At 45.2% G+C, this 12500-nt stretch overlaps 1 protein-coding gene across 2 annotated transcripts in view; it reads left to right on the forward strand.

The window, feature by feature from the left end:
• ccm2l (CCM2 like scaffold protein) overlaps nucleotides 1-12500 on the forward strand; it is a 55685-nt gene that overhangs the window by 5136 nt on the left and 38049 nt on the right. For both annotated transcript variants that reach the window (XM_064956200.1, XM_064956201.1), the window contains exons 3-4: nucleotides 2978-3061; nucleotides 4019-4202. In XM_064956200.1, the coding sequence (XP_064812272.1) occupies nucleotides 2978-3061; nucleotides 4019-4202 (268 nt within the window). The remainder of the gene's footprint in view (nucleotides 1-2977; nucleotides 3062-4018; nucleotides 4203-12500) is intronic.

Genomic DNA, 12500 nt, shown 5'->3' on the forward strand with positions numbered 1-12500 from the left:
TGTGTTCATTCACCGTTTATTCATCAGATGGTTGTGTTCATTCACCGTTTATTCATCAGATGGTTGTGTTCATTCACCGTTTATTCATCAGATGGTTGTGTTCATTCACCGTTTATTCATCAGATGGTTGTGTTCATTCACCGTTTATTCATCAGATGGTTGTGTTCATTCACCGTTTATTCATCAGATGGTTGTGTTCATTCACCGTTTATTCATCAGATGGTTGTGTTCATTCACCGTTTATTCATCAGATGGTTGTGTTCATTCACCGTTTATTCATCAGATGGTTGTGTTCATTCACCGTTTATTCATCAGATGGTTGTGTTCATTCACCGTTTATTCATCAGGTGGTTGTGTTCATTCACCGTTTATTCATCAGATGGTTGTGTTCATTCACCGTTTATTCATCAGGTGGTTGTGTTCATTCACCGTTTATTCATCAGATGGTTGTGTTCATTCACCGTTTATTCATCAGATGGTTGTGTTCATTCACCGTTTATTCATCAGATGGTTGTGTTCATTCACCGTTTATTCATCAGATGGTTGTGTTCATTCACCGTTTATTCATCAGATGGTTGTGTTCATTCACCGTTTATTCATCAGATGGTTGTGTTCATTCACCGTTTATTCATCAGGTGGTTGTGTTCATTCACTGTTTATTCATCAGATGGTTGTGTTCATTCACCGTTTATTCATCAGATGGTTGTGTTTATTCACCGTTTATTCATCAGATGGTTGTGTTCATTCACCGTTTATTCATCAGATGGTTGTGTTCCACAATAAAAGGTTCACACGGTGTCAAAGTCAAAAGGACAGAGATATTTATTGACAGAGATGCTTCTTGATTTAACAGAGGTTCTAAATAGAATTCTTTGAGCGTTTCACTTTCTTAAAAAAAGAGAGAAGACGTTTCAACCCAGGCTGCTGTTAGGGGAAACTGATGTTGAGTAGCTGTTGAAGCTTACGTTGTTCTGTGTCGGTCGAACCTCTGTCTGGGGGGAAAGGTCCCTTTTCAAAGTGCTTAAATTCATAAGGATGTCTAATGTTTAATTATTTGCACAAAGCAACCGTTTCGTTACAAACAAGACACTCTGGTTTGACAGTGAAGAAATATGGTAAGATTGCCTGTTTCTCTGTCCATTCTTCCCTGAAACTTATATTTTATATTCTTATTTTATATACTATTTTATAGTATAGTATTTATCCGTTATTTTACCAGGTAAGTTGACTGAGAACACGTTCTCATTTGCAGCAACGACCTGGGGAATAGTTACAGGGGAGAGGAGGGGGACGAATGAGCCAATTGTAAACTGGGGATTATTAGGTGCCCATGATGGTATGAGGGCCAGATTGGGAATTTAGCCAGGACACCGGGGTTAACACCTCTACTCTTACGATAAGTGCCATGGGATCTTTAATGACTTCAGAGAGTCAGGACACCAGGGTTAACACCTCTACTCTTACGATAAGTGCCATGGGATCTTTAATGACTTCAGAGAGCCAGGACACCGGGGTTAACACCTCTACTCTTACGCTAAGTGCCATGGGATCTTTAATGACTTCAGAGAGCCAAGACACCCGTTCAACATCCTGTCTGAAAGATGGAAGTCCCCTAAGTCATAGACTGTTCTCTCTGCACACGACAAGGGGTACCAATGCACCAAGTCTGGAACCAACAGGACCCTGAACAGCTTCTACCCCCAAGCCATAAGACTGATAAATAATTAGTTAAATAGTTAAACAAATTGACCTGCATTGACCCTTCTTTCACTAACTCATCAACATATGATGCTGCTAGTGTTCACTGTGTGTCACTTTATTGCTAGTTATATGTAGATATCTACGACAATGACCTCGTACTGGTACCCTGTGTATAAAGCCATGTTATTGACCTCGTACCCCTACACATGGACTCAGTACTGGTACCCTGTGTATAAAGCCATGTTATTGACCTCGTACCCCTACACATGGACTCAGTACTGGTACCCTGTGTATATAGCCATGTTATTGACCTCGTACCCCTACACATGGACTCAGTACTGGTACCCTGTGTATAAAGCCATGTTATTGACCTCGTACCCCTACACATGGACTCAGTACTGGTACCCTGTGTATAAAGCCATGTTATTGACCTCGTACCCCTACACATGGACTCAGTACTGGTACCCTGTGCATAAAGCCATGTTATTACCTCATACCCCTACAAATGGACTCAGTACTGGTACCCTGTGTATAAAGCCATGTTATTGACCTCGTACCCCTACACATGGACTCAGTACTAGTACACTGTGTATAAAGCCATGTTATTGTGTATGTATTATTCATTTTATTACTGTGTTTTACTTTTCTATTATTTCTCTATTTTGTTTCTCTCTACATTGTTGGGAAGGGTCCATCAGCATTTCACTGTTCGTCTACACCTGTTGTTTCTCTCTACATTGTTGGGAAGGGCCCGTCAGCATTTCACTGTTGGTCTACACCTGTTGTTTCTCTCTACATTGTTGGGAAGGGCCCGTCAGCATTTCACTGTTAGTCTACACCTGTTGTTGCTCTCTACATTGTTGGGAAGGGCCCGTCAGCATTCCACTGTTAGTCTACACCTGTGGTTTCTCTCTACATTGTTGGGAAGGGCCCGTCAGCATTTCACTGTTAGTCTACACCTGTTGTTTCTCTCTACATTGTTGGGAAGGGCCCGTCAGCATTCCACTGTTTGTCTACACCTGTTGTTTCTCTCTACATTGTTGGGAAGGGCCCGTCAGCATTTCACTGTTAGTCTACACCTGTTGTTTCTCTCTACATTGTTGGGAAGGGCCCGTCAGCATTTCACTGTTAGTCTACACCTGTGGTTACGAAGCATGTGATGAATAAAATGTGATTTGATGTGGGTGTCCTGCTCTCTCTCTGGGTGGGTATCACAGTCTTTTTTGCTTTTATCTAGTACAGTGATGCTAAACTCTGATCCTTGTTGTCCTCGTAGTTCCTGGGTCACCTGACTTGGGTGTCGTGCTCTCTAAACCCTTCCAGTAGAGATGAACTGCTGCAGCTCCTGGACACAGCCAGGGTGAGTTTGCTACACATTTAAGTCTCCAATATAACAATACTGGAGCTGTTTTATTGATTACTCTGGCCTCGATCTATTCACACATCGTTCAGTCTTTTTTGTTCTGTATCAATGGATGCGACCCAGTCGTTCGTTCTAAATGTTCCGTTGCCATACTGGCTGTCAACGTTCTTTTCCCTTGCTAGCTAGCTAACTACAGCTAACTTATGGTCAAATAACAGCAAAGTAACTGTATTTACATTTGTTTAGTGACATTTATTTGGATACATCCATAAAAATAAGGTAATGAGGCTCAATGTCGCCTGGCATAGAAAAATGTGATCTCTCGTCAGGACACTGTTGTTCAGAGGAGCTAGCCAACAACACAGCTAACACAATCACTTTAAACCGAAACTGGAAAGACTGAAAACTAGCTGTGTTTCCTTGTAACTTTTTTCAATGTATATTTTTTTTGTTAAATTCCATTAAAATGATGTCAGCTGAATTATGATTTCGCCCGGATGAGAAACATGTCTGTCTTGTCCCGACTTCCGACACGTTCATTAATATGGGACAGTTAGAGATTGAATTTTAATATTGAAACAATGATGCAAATGTCGTATAGACAAACAAACAGGTTTATATAAATCTCCGCTGTTGAAAACTAACTGTTAGTCTAAAAGACATGTGAGAATGTCTAGATGCTTTTTATAGAGGAGATCAAGTTTATAAATTGCCTGGCTGGGCTGACGAGACAGTCGATGGCGCAGTCAGATGGAGCAGAGTAAATAGGCATTTCAACGTCCTAGATTTAGCCTGTGGTAACTTGTGGAATAGACACCTGCTGGAATGTGTTTTTAAACAATTAGCATTCAGGATTAGACCCACCCGTTGTATAAATAGTATTTACATAGCATGATATCTGTGTCTGTATCTCTGGTGTGTAATATGTGTCTCTGTTGTTCTTTGGTTGCGCAGCAGCTGAAGGTGCTTCCCCTGAAGACCAGCGTTGAGCAGGACTGTATCCTGAGCCTGTCAGCCCGATGTCTTCTTCTGACCTGGCGAGACAACGAGAAACTGCTGCTGAGAATCCCTACGCACGAGATCGCTGCTGCCTCCTACCTGAGAGATGATGCACTGCACCTTCTGGTGCTCAAAACAGGCGAGGCAGCTCAGTAACTCACTTACTGCACATTTCAATGATCAATCCATGTCTGGATTCAGCATCTATTAACTTTTTTGGGACAGGGGGCAGCATTTTCACTTTTGGATGAATAGCGTGCCCAAACTGAACTGCTAATATATGCATATTATTATTAGCATTAGATAGAAAACACTCTGAAGTTTCTAAAACTGTTTGAATGATGTCTGTGAGTATAACAGAACTCATATGCCAGACAAAAACCTGAGAGGAAATCCAAACAGGAAGTGAGAAATCGATTTTCAAAACAGTGCCAATTCAAATCCCTGATAGTTATGGATGTGCTTGCACTTCCTAAGGCTTCCACAAGATGTCACCATCTTTAGATCCTGGTTTTAGGATTCTACTGTAAAGGAGCTCTTTGAGTGAGTGGTCTGGCAGATAGCCTCGGTCTTACGACAAACGCTCCTGACAGAGGTTGCTCTCGTTCCAAGGCTTTTTTTCAGACAATGAAATTCTCCGGTTGGAATCTTATTGATGATTTAATTTTTTTTTAAACATCCTAAAGATTGATTGCAAACCTCATTTGACTTGTTTCTACGACCTGTAATGGAACTTTTTGAGTTTTTGTCTGGACGAAGTGCTCCCTCCTCATGGGCTGAACACGCTAACAACAAGTGGCTGAATGATGGGCTTTATGGGACAAATCAGTCATTTATTGTTGAACTGGGATTCCTGGAAGTGCCTTCTGATGAAGATCATCAAAGGTAAGTGTATATTTATAGTGTTTTTTCTAACTAATGTTGACGCCAAAATGACAGCTTTTTCTTTGGCTTTTTCTTTTTCCGTAAAGTTTTTTTGAAATCTGACAATGCGGTTGCATAGAGGATAAGTCTATCTTTAATTGAGTGAATAACACATCTTTTGTCAATGTATTTCTGCAAAATCACCAGATGTTTGGGAATGAAAACTGTCAGGATTTGGCCAGGGTTGTTCCGGGTTTTGGTCACTAGATGCCCCCATTGTGCTTTTTGACCTTATGTTTTTTCCCTTGTTCCCCATTATTATTTGCACCTGTGCCTCGTTTCCCCTGATTGTATTTAAACCCTTAGTTTCCCTCAGTTCTGTGCTCTGTGTTTGTATGTTAGCACCCAGCCCTAGAGTTCTGTGTATTCTTGTCGATTCCGGTGGATGCTCTTGTGGAATTCTGTTTTTGTTTTTGAGTATCTCTTGAGGCTTTTTTGTGCTATTCCTACCACCTTTTGGATTTGCCATTTTTTGTATTGAAGGACTTCTCCTTTTTACTTTATTAAATACACCGTCTTAAGTACTGCTGTGTCTGCCTCATCTTCTGGGTTCTGCTGACTATTCGTGGCTCAGTTGGTTAAGTGACTGTTTCTCACTCCGGAGACCCAGGTTCGTAACCGGGTCCTGACAGAAACACAGAGCCAAAAATGAACCCAGAGGCAGCCAGTTCCCAGGACCTTTTGCCATGCTGTCCCACCACCAGGAGACTGTCCAACGCCACGAAGCCGCCCTGGTTCAGCAAGAGGCCTTAATGGCTAGACATTCTCATCTTCTGTCGGAGATGCTGACTTCCATTAAGCAAATATCTGATCATCTTACCCCGGCAACAGTTCCCGTCCCAGTACCTCAGATTCACGTACCCATGGCAGTTAACCCCCTGGCTGAACCTCGTCTTCCACCTCCCCAACGGTTCTCAGGTGATCCAAGTGCTTGTAAAGGGTTTCTCACCCAATGTTCTCTCTCCTTTGAGCTACAACCCTCGTCGTTTCCCACCGACCGGTCTAAGATCGCTTATATCATCACCCTGCTGTCGGAAAAAGCCCTGGCCTGGGCTACTGCTGTGTGGGATGCCCATAGTTCCTGCTGTGCCAGCTACTCTGCCTTTGCTGAGGAATTCAAACGAGTGTTTCAAGGCCCAAGCAGTGGTTCTGACTCAGCCAAACAGCTCCTGACTCTCCACCAAGGTTGGCGCAGCGTGACGGACTATGCCATCCAGTTCCGCACGGTGGCAGCAGCAAGTGGCTGGAACAACGAGGCGCTCACGGTGTGCTTTCTGAAAGGCCTTTCCGACACTATCCAAGATGAACTGGCCACTCGGGAACCACCGGACAATCTCGAGTCCCTGATCAAGTTGGCCTCACGCATTGACCAGCGTCTGAGAGAGAGAGAACTCAACCGTAGACCTCTAGCCCCTATCAGTCCCAGCTCCGAGTCCCCACCTTTATCCTCGCTGGCTCCATCGGAACCCATGCAGATTGGACGCATCTCCCAGGCTGAGAGAGACCGCCGGATGAGGGAGCGACGCTGTCTATATTGCGGCAAACCGGGCCATTTCCGTTCCACGTGTCCCGGGCTCCAGGGAAACGCTCTGTCCCGTACAGACCGGGGGAACTGTAACGGGAAACATAACCTCCTCCCATCCGTCCAACTCCCGTCTGCTCATTCCAGTCACCCTCTCCTGGGACAACCACAAGCTTCACCTTCAAGCCTTGGTAGACTCTGGAGCCGCAGGTAACTTCATGGATGGTGTCTGGGCGAAGGAGAATGGCGTTCCCTCTGAACCTCTAAGTGAACCCATGAGGGTCACTACATTGGATGGAAGCCCTTTGGGATCTGGACTTGTCACTCATGTCACTACCTCCTTGCGACTTTCAGTTTCACAACACCAGGAATTGATGAACTTTCATTTGATCTCCTGTTCCGAGTTCCCTCTCGTCCTTGGATACCCCTGGCTTCACAGCCATAACCCTCACATCGACTGGTCTGTGGGCACTATCAAGCAGTGGGGTCCTACGTGCCAAGCTACTTGTATTTTCCAGAATTCCCCGAGTTCTACCCCCGAGTCTTTAGAATCCATCGACCTGACCCGAGTTCCCGAGTGTTACCATGACCTCAAACTGGTGTTTAGCAATCAGAGGGCCACCATGCTACCACCCCATAGACCTTACGATTGCCCCATCGACCTGTTTCCGGGCACTTGCCCCCCCAGGGGTCGGATCTTTTCCCTATCTCCACCCGAACGAGCTGCTATGGATACCTACATCAAGGACGCTCTGGAAGCAGGCCTCATGCGTCCATCCACCTCCCCGGCGGGAGCAGGGTTTTTCTTTGTGGCCAAGAAAGACGGTGGATTACGTCCTTGCATCGACTACCGGGGACTCAATGCCATAACCGTCCGTAACCGTTACCCGCTACCCCTTATGGCCACAGCCTTCGAGCTGCTCCAGGAAGCAGTTGTTTTCACTAAGCTTGACCTGCGGAACGCATACCATCTTGTGCGGATCAGACCTGGTGACGAGTGGAAGACCGCTTTCAACACGCCTACTGGTCACTATGAATACTTGGTGATGCCCTTCGGCCTGACCAACGCCCCAGCGGTGTTCCAAGCGCTCATAAACGATGTGCTTAGGGATATGCTTAACATATTTGTGTTCGTTTACTTGGATGACATCCTCATCTTTTCGAGCTCCCTTCAAGAACACACGAAGCATGTCAGACAAGTACTCAAACGCCTCCTGGACAGCCATCTGTACGTTAAGCTGGAAAAATGTGAATTCCATTCATCCCGAGTATAATTCCTGGGATTTGTAGTGGAACCCGGTCGAGTCCAAATGGACCCCAGGAAGGTAGGGGCGGTAGCGGATTGGCCCACCCCCAAATCCGTTAAGGAAGTTCAGCGTTTCCTGGGCTTCACAAACTTTTACCGCAAGTTCATCAAGAACTTCAGCTTGGTGGCAGCCCTCTCTCAGCTTTAACCAAGGGTGGCAATGCAAGGTTTTTGTGGGGAAGAGAAGCTGAGACGGCCTTCCAAGGACTCAAGCAGCGCGTTCTCTCTGCTCCCATCCTGATACTACGACTACGGATGAACCATTTGTGGTGGAGGTAGACGCATCAGAGGTTGGTGTTGGAGCTGTCCTGTCTCAGAGGGTGAAGACAAGAAGCTTCATCCGTGCGCTTTCTTCTCACACCGGCTTACCCCGACTGAGAGGAACTACGATGTGGGGATCGTGAACTCCTAGCGGTTAAGATGGCATTGAAGGAATGGAGACACTGGCTCGAGGGGCTTCTCACCCGTTTCAAGTGCTTACGGACCACAAAAATCTGGAGTATATCCAGCAGGCGAAGCGGTTGAACTCTAGACAAGCTAGATGGTCTCTTTTCTTCAATCGATTCCAGTTTATCCTCACCTATCGGCCCGGGTCGAAGAATCTCAAACCGGATGCCCTGTCCCGAGTCTACGCTCCTGCCATTCGAGATGACACGGACATGCCTGTCCTTCCTGCTGCTAAGATTGTGGCTCCGATCTCGTGGCAAGTTGAGGATACCGTGAGACGTGCTCAAGCTAGCGAACCGGACCCGAAAGGAGGTCCTGCCAATCGGTTGTTTGTCCCCAAGGCAGTGAGGACTCAGGTCCTTCTGTGGGGGCACTCCTCTCGCCTCACCTGTCATCCGGGCGTAGGTCGCACCTTGGAGTTCATCCAGCGTAAGTTCTGGTGGCCTACCATAAGAGAAGACGTTGCCACTTTCGTCAATGCCTGTCCCGTGTGCTGCCAGGGCAAATCTTCTCACCTCTGCCCTCAAGGACTCCTTCACCCTTTACCTGTTCCCCACAGACCCTGGTCCCATATCTCATTGGACTTTATTACTGGACTTCCTCCATCCCATGGCAATACTACTATCCTAGTCATAATCGACAGGTTTTCAAAGGCGGCCAGGTTCGTCCCTCTGACTAAGTTACCTTCTGCCAAGGAAACGGCTGAGTTGGTAATTAATCATGTGTTCCGAGTCTTCGGCATTCCTCAAGATATGGTTTCTGACAGAGGTCCCCAGTTCGCCTCAAGGTTTTGGAAGGCCTTCTGCCAACTCATGGGGGCTTCTGCCAGTCTATCTTCAGGGTACCATCCGGAGTCCAACGGCCAAACAGAGAGGATGAATCAAGAGCTGGAAACCACCCTCCGATGTATGACTCGTGACAACCCGTCCACATGGTCATCCTTTATTGTTTGGGCCGAATACGCGCACAACACCTTGCGCTCCTCCTCCACTGGTATGTCCCCGCACTAGTGTCAGTTTGGCTATGCTCCTCCATTGTTCCCGGACCAGGAGGCAGAAGTCAGAGTGCCTTCAGCCTTGAAGTTCGTCAGACGCTGTCGGCTTATGTGGAGGAAGACCCGTCTTAATCTTATGCGTTCCTCACAGAGGTACCAACAACAAGCCAACAGACGTCGCCGTCCCGGGCCTACCCTGCGCCCCGGCCAGAGAGTCTGGCTCTCCACAAGAGACTTACCTCTACGGGTGGAGTCTCGCAAGCTGTCCCAAAAATACATCGGTCCCTTCAAGGTTGCCAGGAGAGTTAACCCAGTTTCTTATCGCCTACACTTACCCAGATCCCTTAAGATTAATCCCACATTTCACATTTCATTGTTAAAACCTGTTGTTTTTTCTCCGATTGTCCCGGCAGACAGACCTCCCCCTCCGCCTCGTGTCATTGGAGGCCAGCCGGCTTATACCGTCCATCGGATACTGGATTCCCGCCGGGTGCAGCGGTCCTGGCAGTATCTGGTGGACTGGGAAGGCTACGGTCCCGAGGAGCGCTCCTGGGTTCCTGCCAAAGACATCCTGGACCCTGACCTCATTCGTCAGTTCAGGGCCCTCCACCCTGAGAGAGCTGGTAGGAACGTCAGGAGCCGTTCCTAGGGGGGATTCTGTCAGGATTTGGCCAGGGTTGTTCCGGGTTTTGGTCACTAGATGCCCCCATTGTGCTTTTTGACCTTATGTTTTTTCCCTTGTTCCCCATTATTATTTGCACCTGTGCCTCGTTTCCCCTGATTGTATTTAAACCCTTAGTTTCCCTCAGTTCTGTGCTCTGTGTTTGTATGTTAGCACCCAGCCCTAGTGTTCTGTGTATTCTTGTCGATTCCGGTGGATGCTCTTGTGGAATTCTGTTTTTGTTTTTGAGTATCTCTTGAGGCTTTTTTGTGCTATTCCTACCACCTTTTGGATTTGCCATTTTTTGTATTGAAGGACTTCTCCTTTTTACTTTATTAAATACACCGTCTTAAGTACTGCTGTGTCTGCCTCATCTTCTGGGTTCTGCTGACTATTCGTGGCTCAGTTGGTTAAGTGACTGTTTCTCACTCCGGAGACCCAGGTTCGTAACCGGGTCCTGACAGAAAACATTATTGCATGTAACGCGCCAACGTAAACTGAGATTGTTGGATATAAATATACACATTATCAAACAAAACACACATGTATTGTGTTACATGATGTCCTGTGAGTGTCATCTGATGAAGATCATCAGAGGTTAGTGATTCATTCTATCTATATTTCTGCTTTTTGTGACTCCTCTCTTTGGCTGGAAAAATGTCTGTTAGTGTTTTTGTCACTTGACTCTGATCAAACATAATCATAAGTGATTTCGCTGTAAAGCATTTTTGAAATTGGACACCATGGGTAGATTAACAAGATGTTTATCTTTCATTTGCTGTATTGGACTTGTTAATGTCTGAAAGTTACATATTTCTAAAAAATATTCTTTGAATTTCACGCGCTGCCTTTTCAGCGGAATGTTGTGGAGGGGTTCCGCTAGCGGAACGTCTTTCCTAGACAGGTTTTAACCATGTCTGGATTCGGCATCTATTAGTCATGTCTGGATTCAGCATCTATTAGTCATGTCTGGATTCAGCATCTATTAGTCATGTCTGGATTCAGCATCTATTAGTCATGTCTGGATTCAGCATCTATTAGTCATGTCTGGATTCAGCATCTATTAGCCATGTCTGGATTCAGCATATATTAGTCATGTCTGGATTCAGCATATATTAGTCATGTCTGGATTCAGCATCTATTAGTCATGTCTGGATTCAGCATCTATTAGTCATGTCTGGATTCAGCATCTATTAGTCATGTCTGGATTCAGCATATATTAGTCATGTCTGGATTCAGCATATATTAGTCATGTCTGGATTCAGCATATATTAGTCATGTCTGGATTCAGCATATATTAGTCATGTCTGGATTCAGCATATATTAGTCATGTCTGGATTCAGCATATATTAGTCATGTCTGGATTCAGCATCTATTAGTCATGTCTGGATTCAGCATCTATTAGCCATGTCTGGATTCAGCATCTATTAGTCATGTCTGGATTCAGCATCTATTAACCATGTCTGGATTCAGCATCTATTAGTCATGTCTGGATTCAGCATATATTAGTCATGTCTGGATTCAGCATATATTAGTCATGTCTGGATTCAGCATCTATTAGTCATGTCTGGATTCAGCATCTATTAGTCATGTCTGGATTCAGCATATATTAGTCATGTCTGGATTCAGCATCTATTAGTCATGTCTGGATTCAGCATCTATTAGTCATGTCTGGATTCAGCATCTATTAGTCATGTCTGGATTCAGCATATATTAGTCATGTCTGGATTCAGCATCTATTAGTCATGTCTGGATTCAGCATCTATTAGTCATGTCTGGATTCAGCATATATTAGTCATGTCTGGATTCAGCATCTATTAGTCATGTCTGGATTCAGCATCTATTAGTCATGTCTGGATTCAGCATCTATTAGTCATGTCTGGATTCAGCATCTATTAGTCATGTCTGGATTCAGCATCTATTAGTCATGTCTGGATTCAGCATCTATTAGTCATGTCTGGATTCAGCATATATTAGTCATGTCTGGATTCAGCATCTATTAGTCATGTCTGGATTCAGCATATATTAGTCATGTCTGGATTCAGCATCTATTAGTCATGTCTGGATTCAGCATCTATTAGTCATGTCTGGATTCAGCATCTATTAGTCATGTCTGGATTCAGCATCTATTAGCCATGTCTGGATTCAGCATCTATTAGTCATGTCTGGATTCAGCATCTATTAACCATGTCTGGATTCAGCATCTATTAGTCATGTCTGGATTCAGCATCTATTAGTCATGTCTGGATTCAGCATCTATTAGTCATGTCTGGATTCAGCATATATTAGTCATGTCTGGATTCAGCATCTATTAGTCATGTCTGGATTCAGCATATATTAACCATGTCTGGATTCAGCATCTATTAGCCATGTCTGGATTCAGCATCTATTAGCCTCTGATCTCAGATTTGATTTACTATGCTGTAAATACTACATGGTTGTGGATGAATCAATCTGAATCTGGAAAGTATGTGTTTGGTGACACTCCTCCTCCTCCTCCTCTTCCTCCTCCTCTTCCTCCTCCTCCTTCTCCCCTCCTCCCCCTTCTCCTCCTCTTCCTCCTCCTCCATACTCCTCTTCCTC

This window comes from Oncorhynchus masou, chromosome 33 (genome assembly GCF_036934945.1).
Source record: "Oncorhynchus masou masou isolate Uvic2021 chromosome 33, UVic_Omas_1.1, whole genome shotgun sequence".
NCBI classification, from domain to species: Eukaryota; Metazoa; Chordata; class Actinopteri; order Salmoniformes; family Salmonidae; genus Oncorhynchus; species Oncorhynchus masou.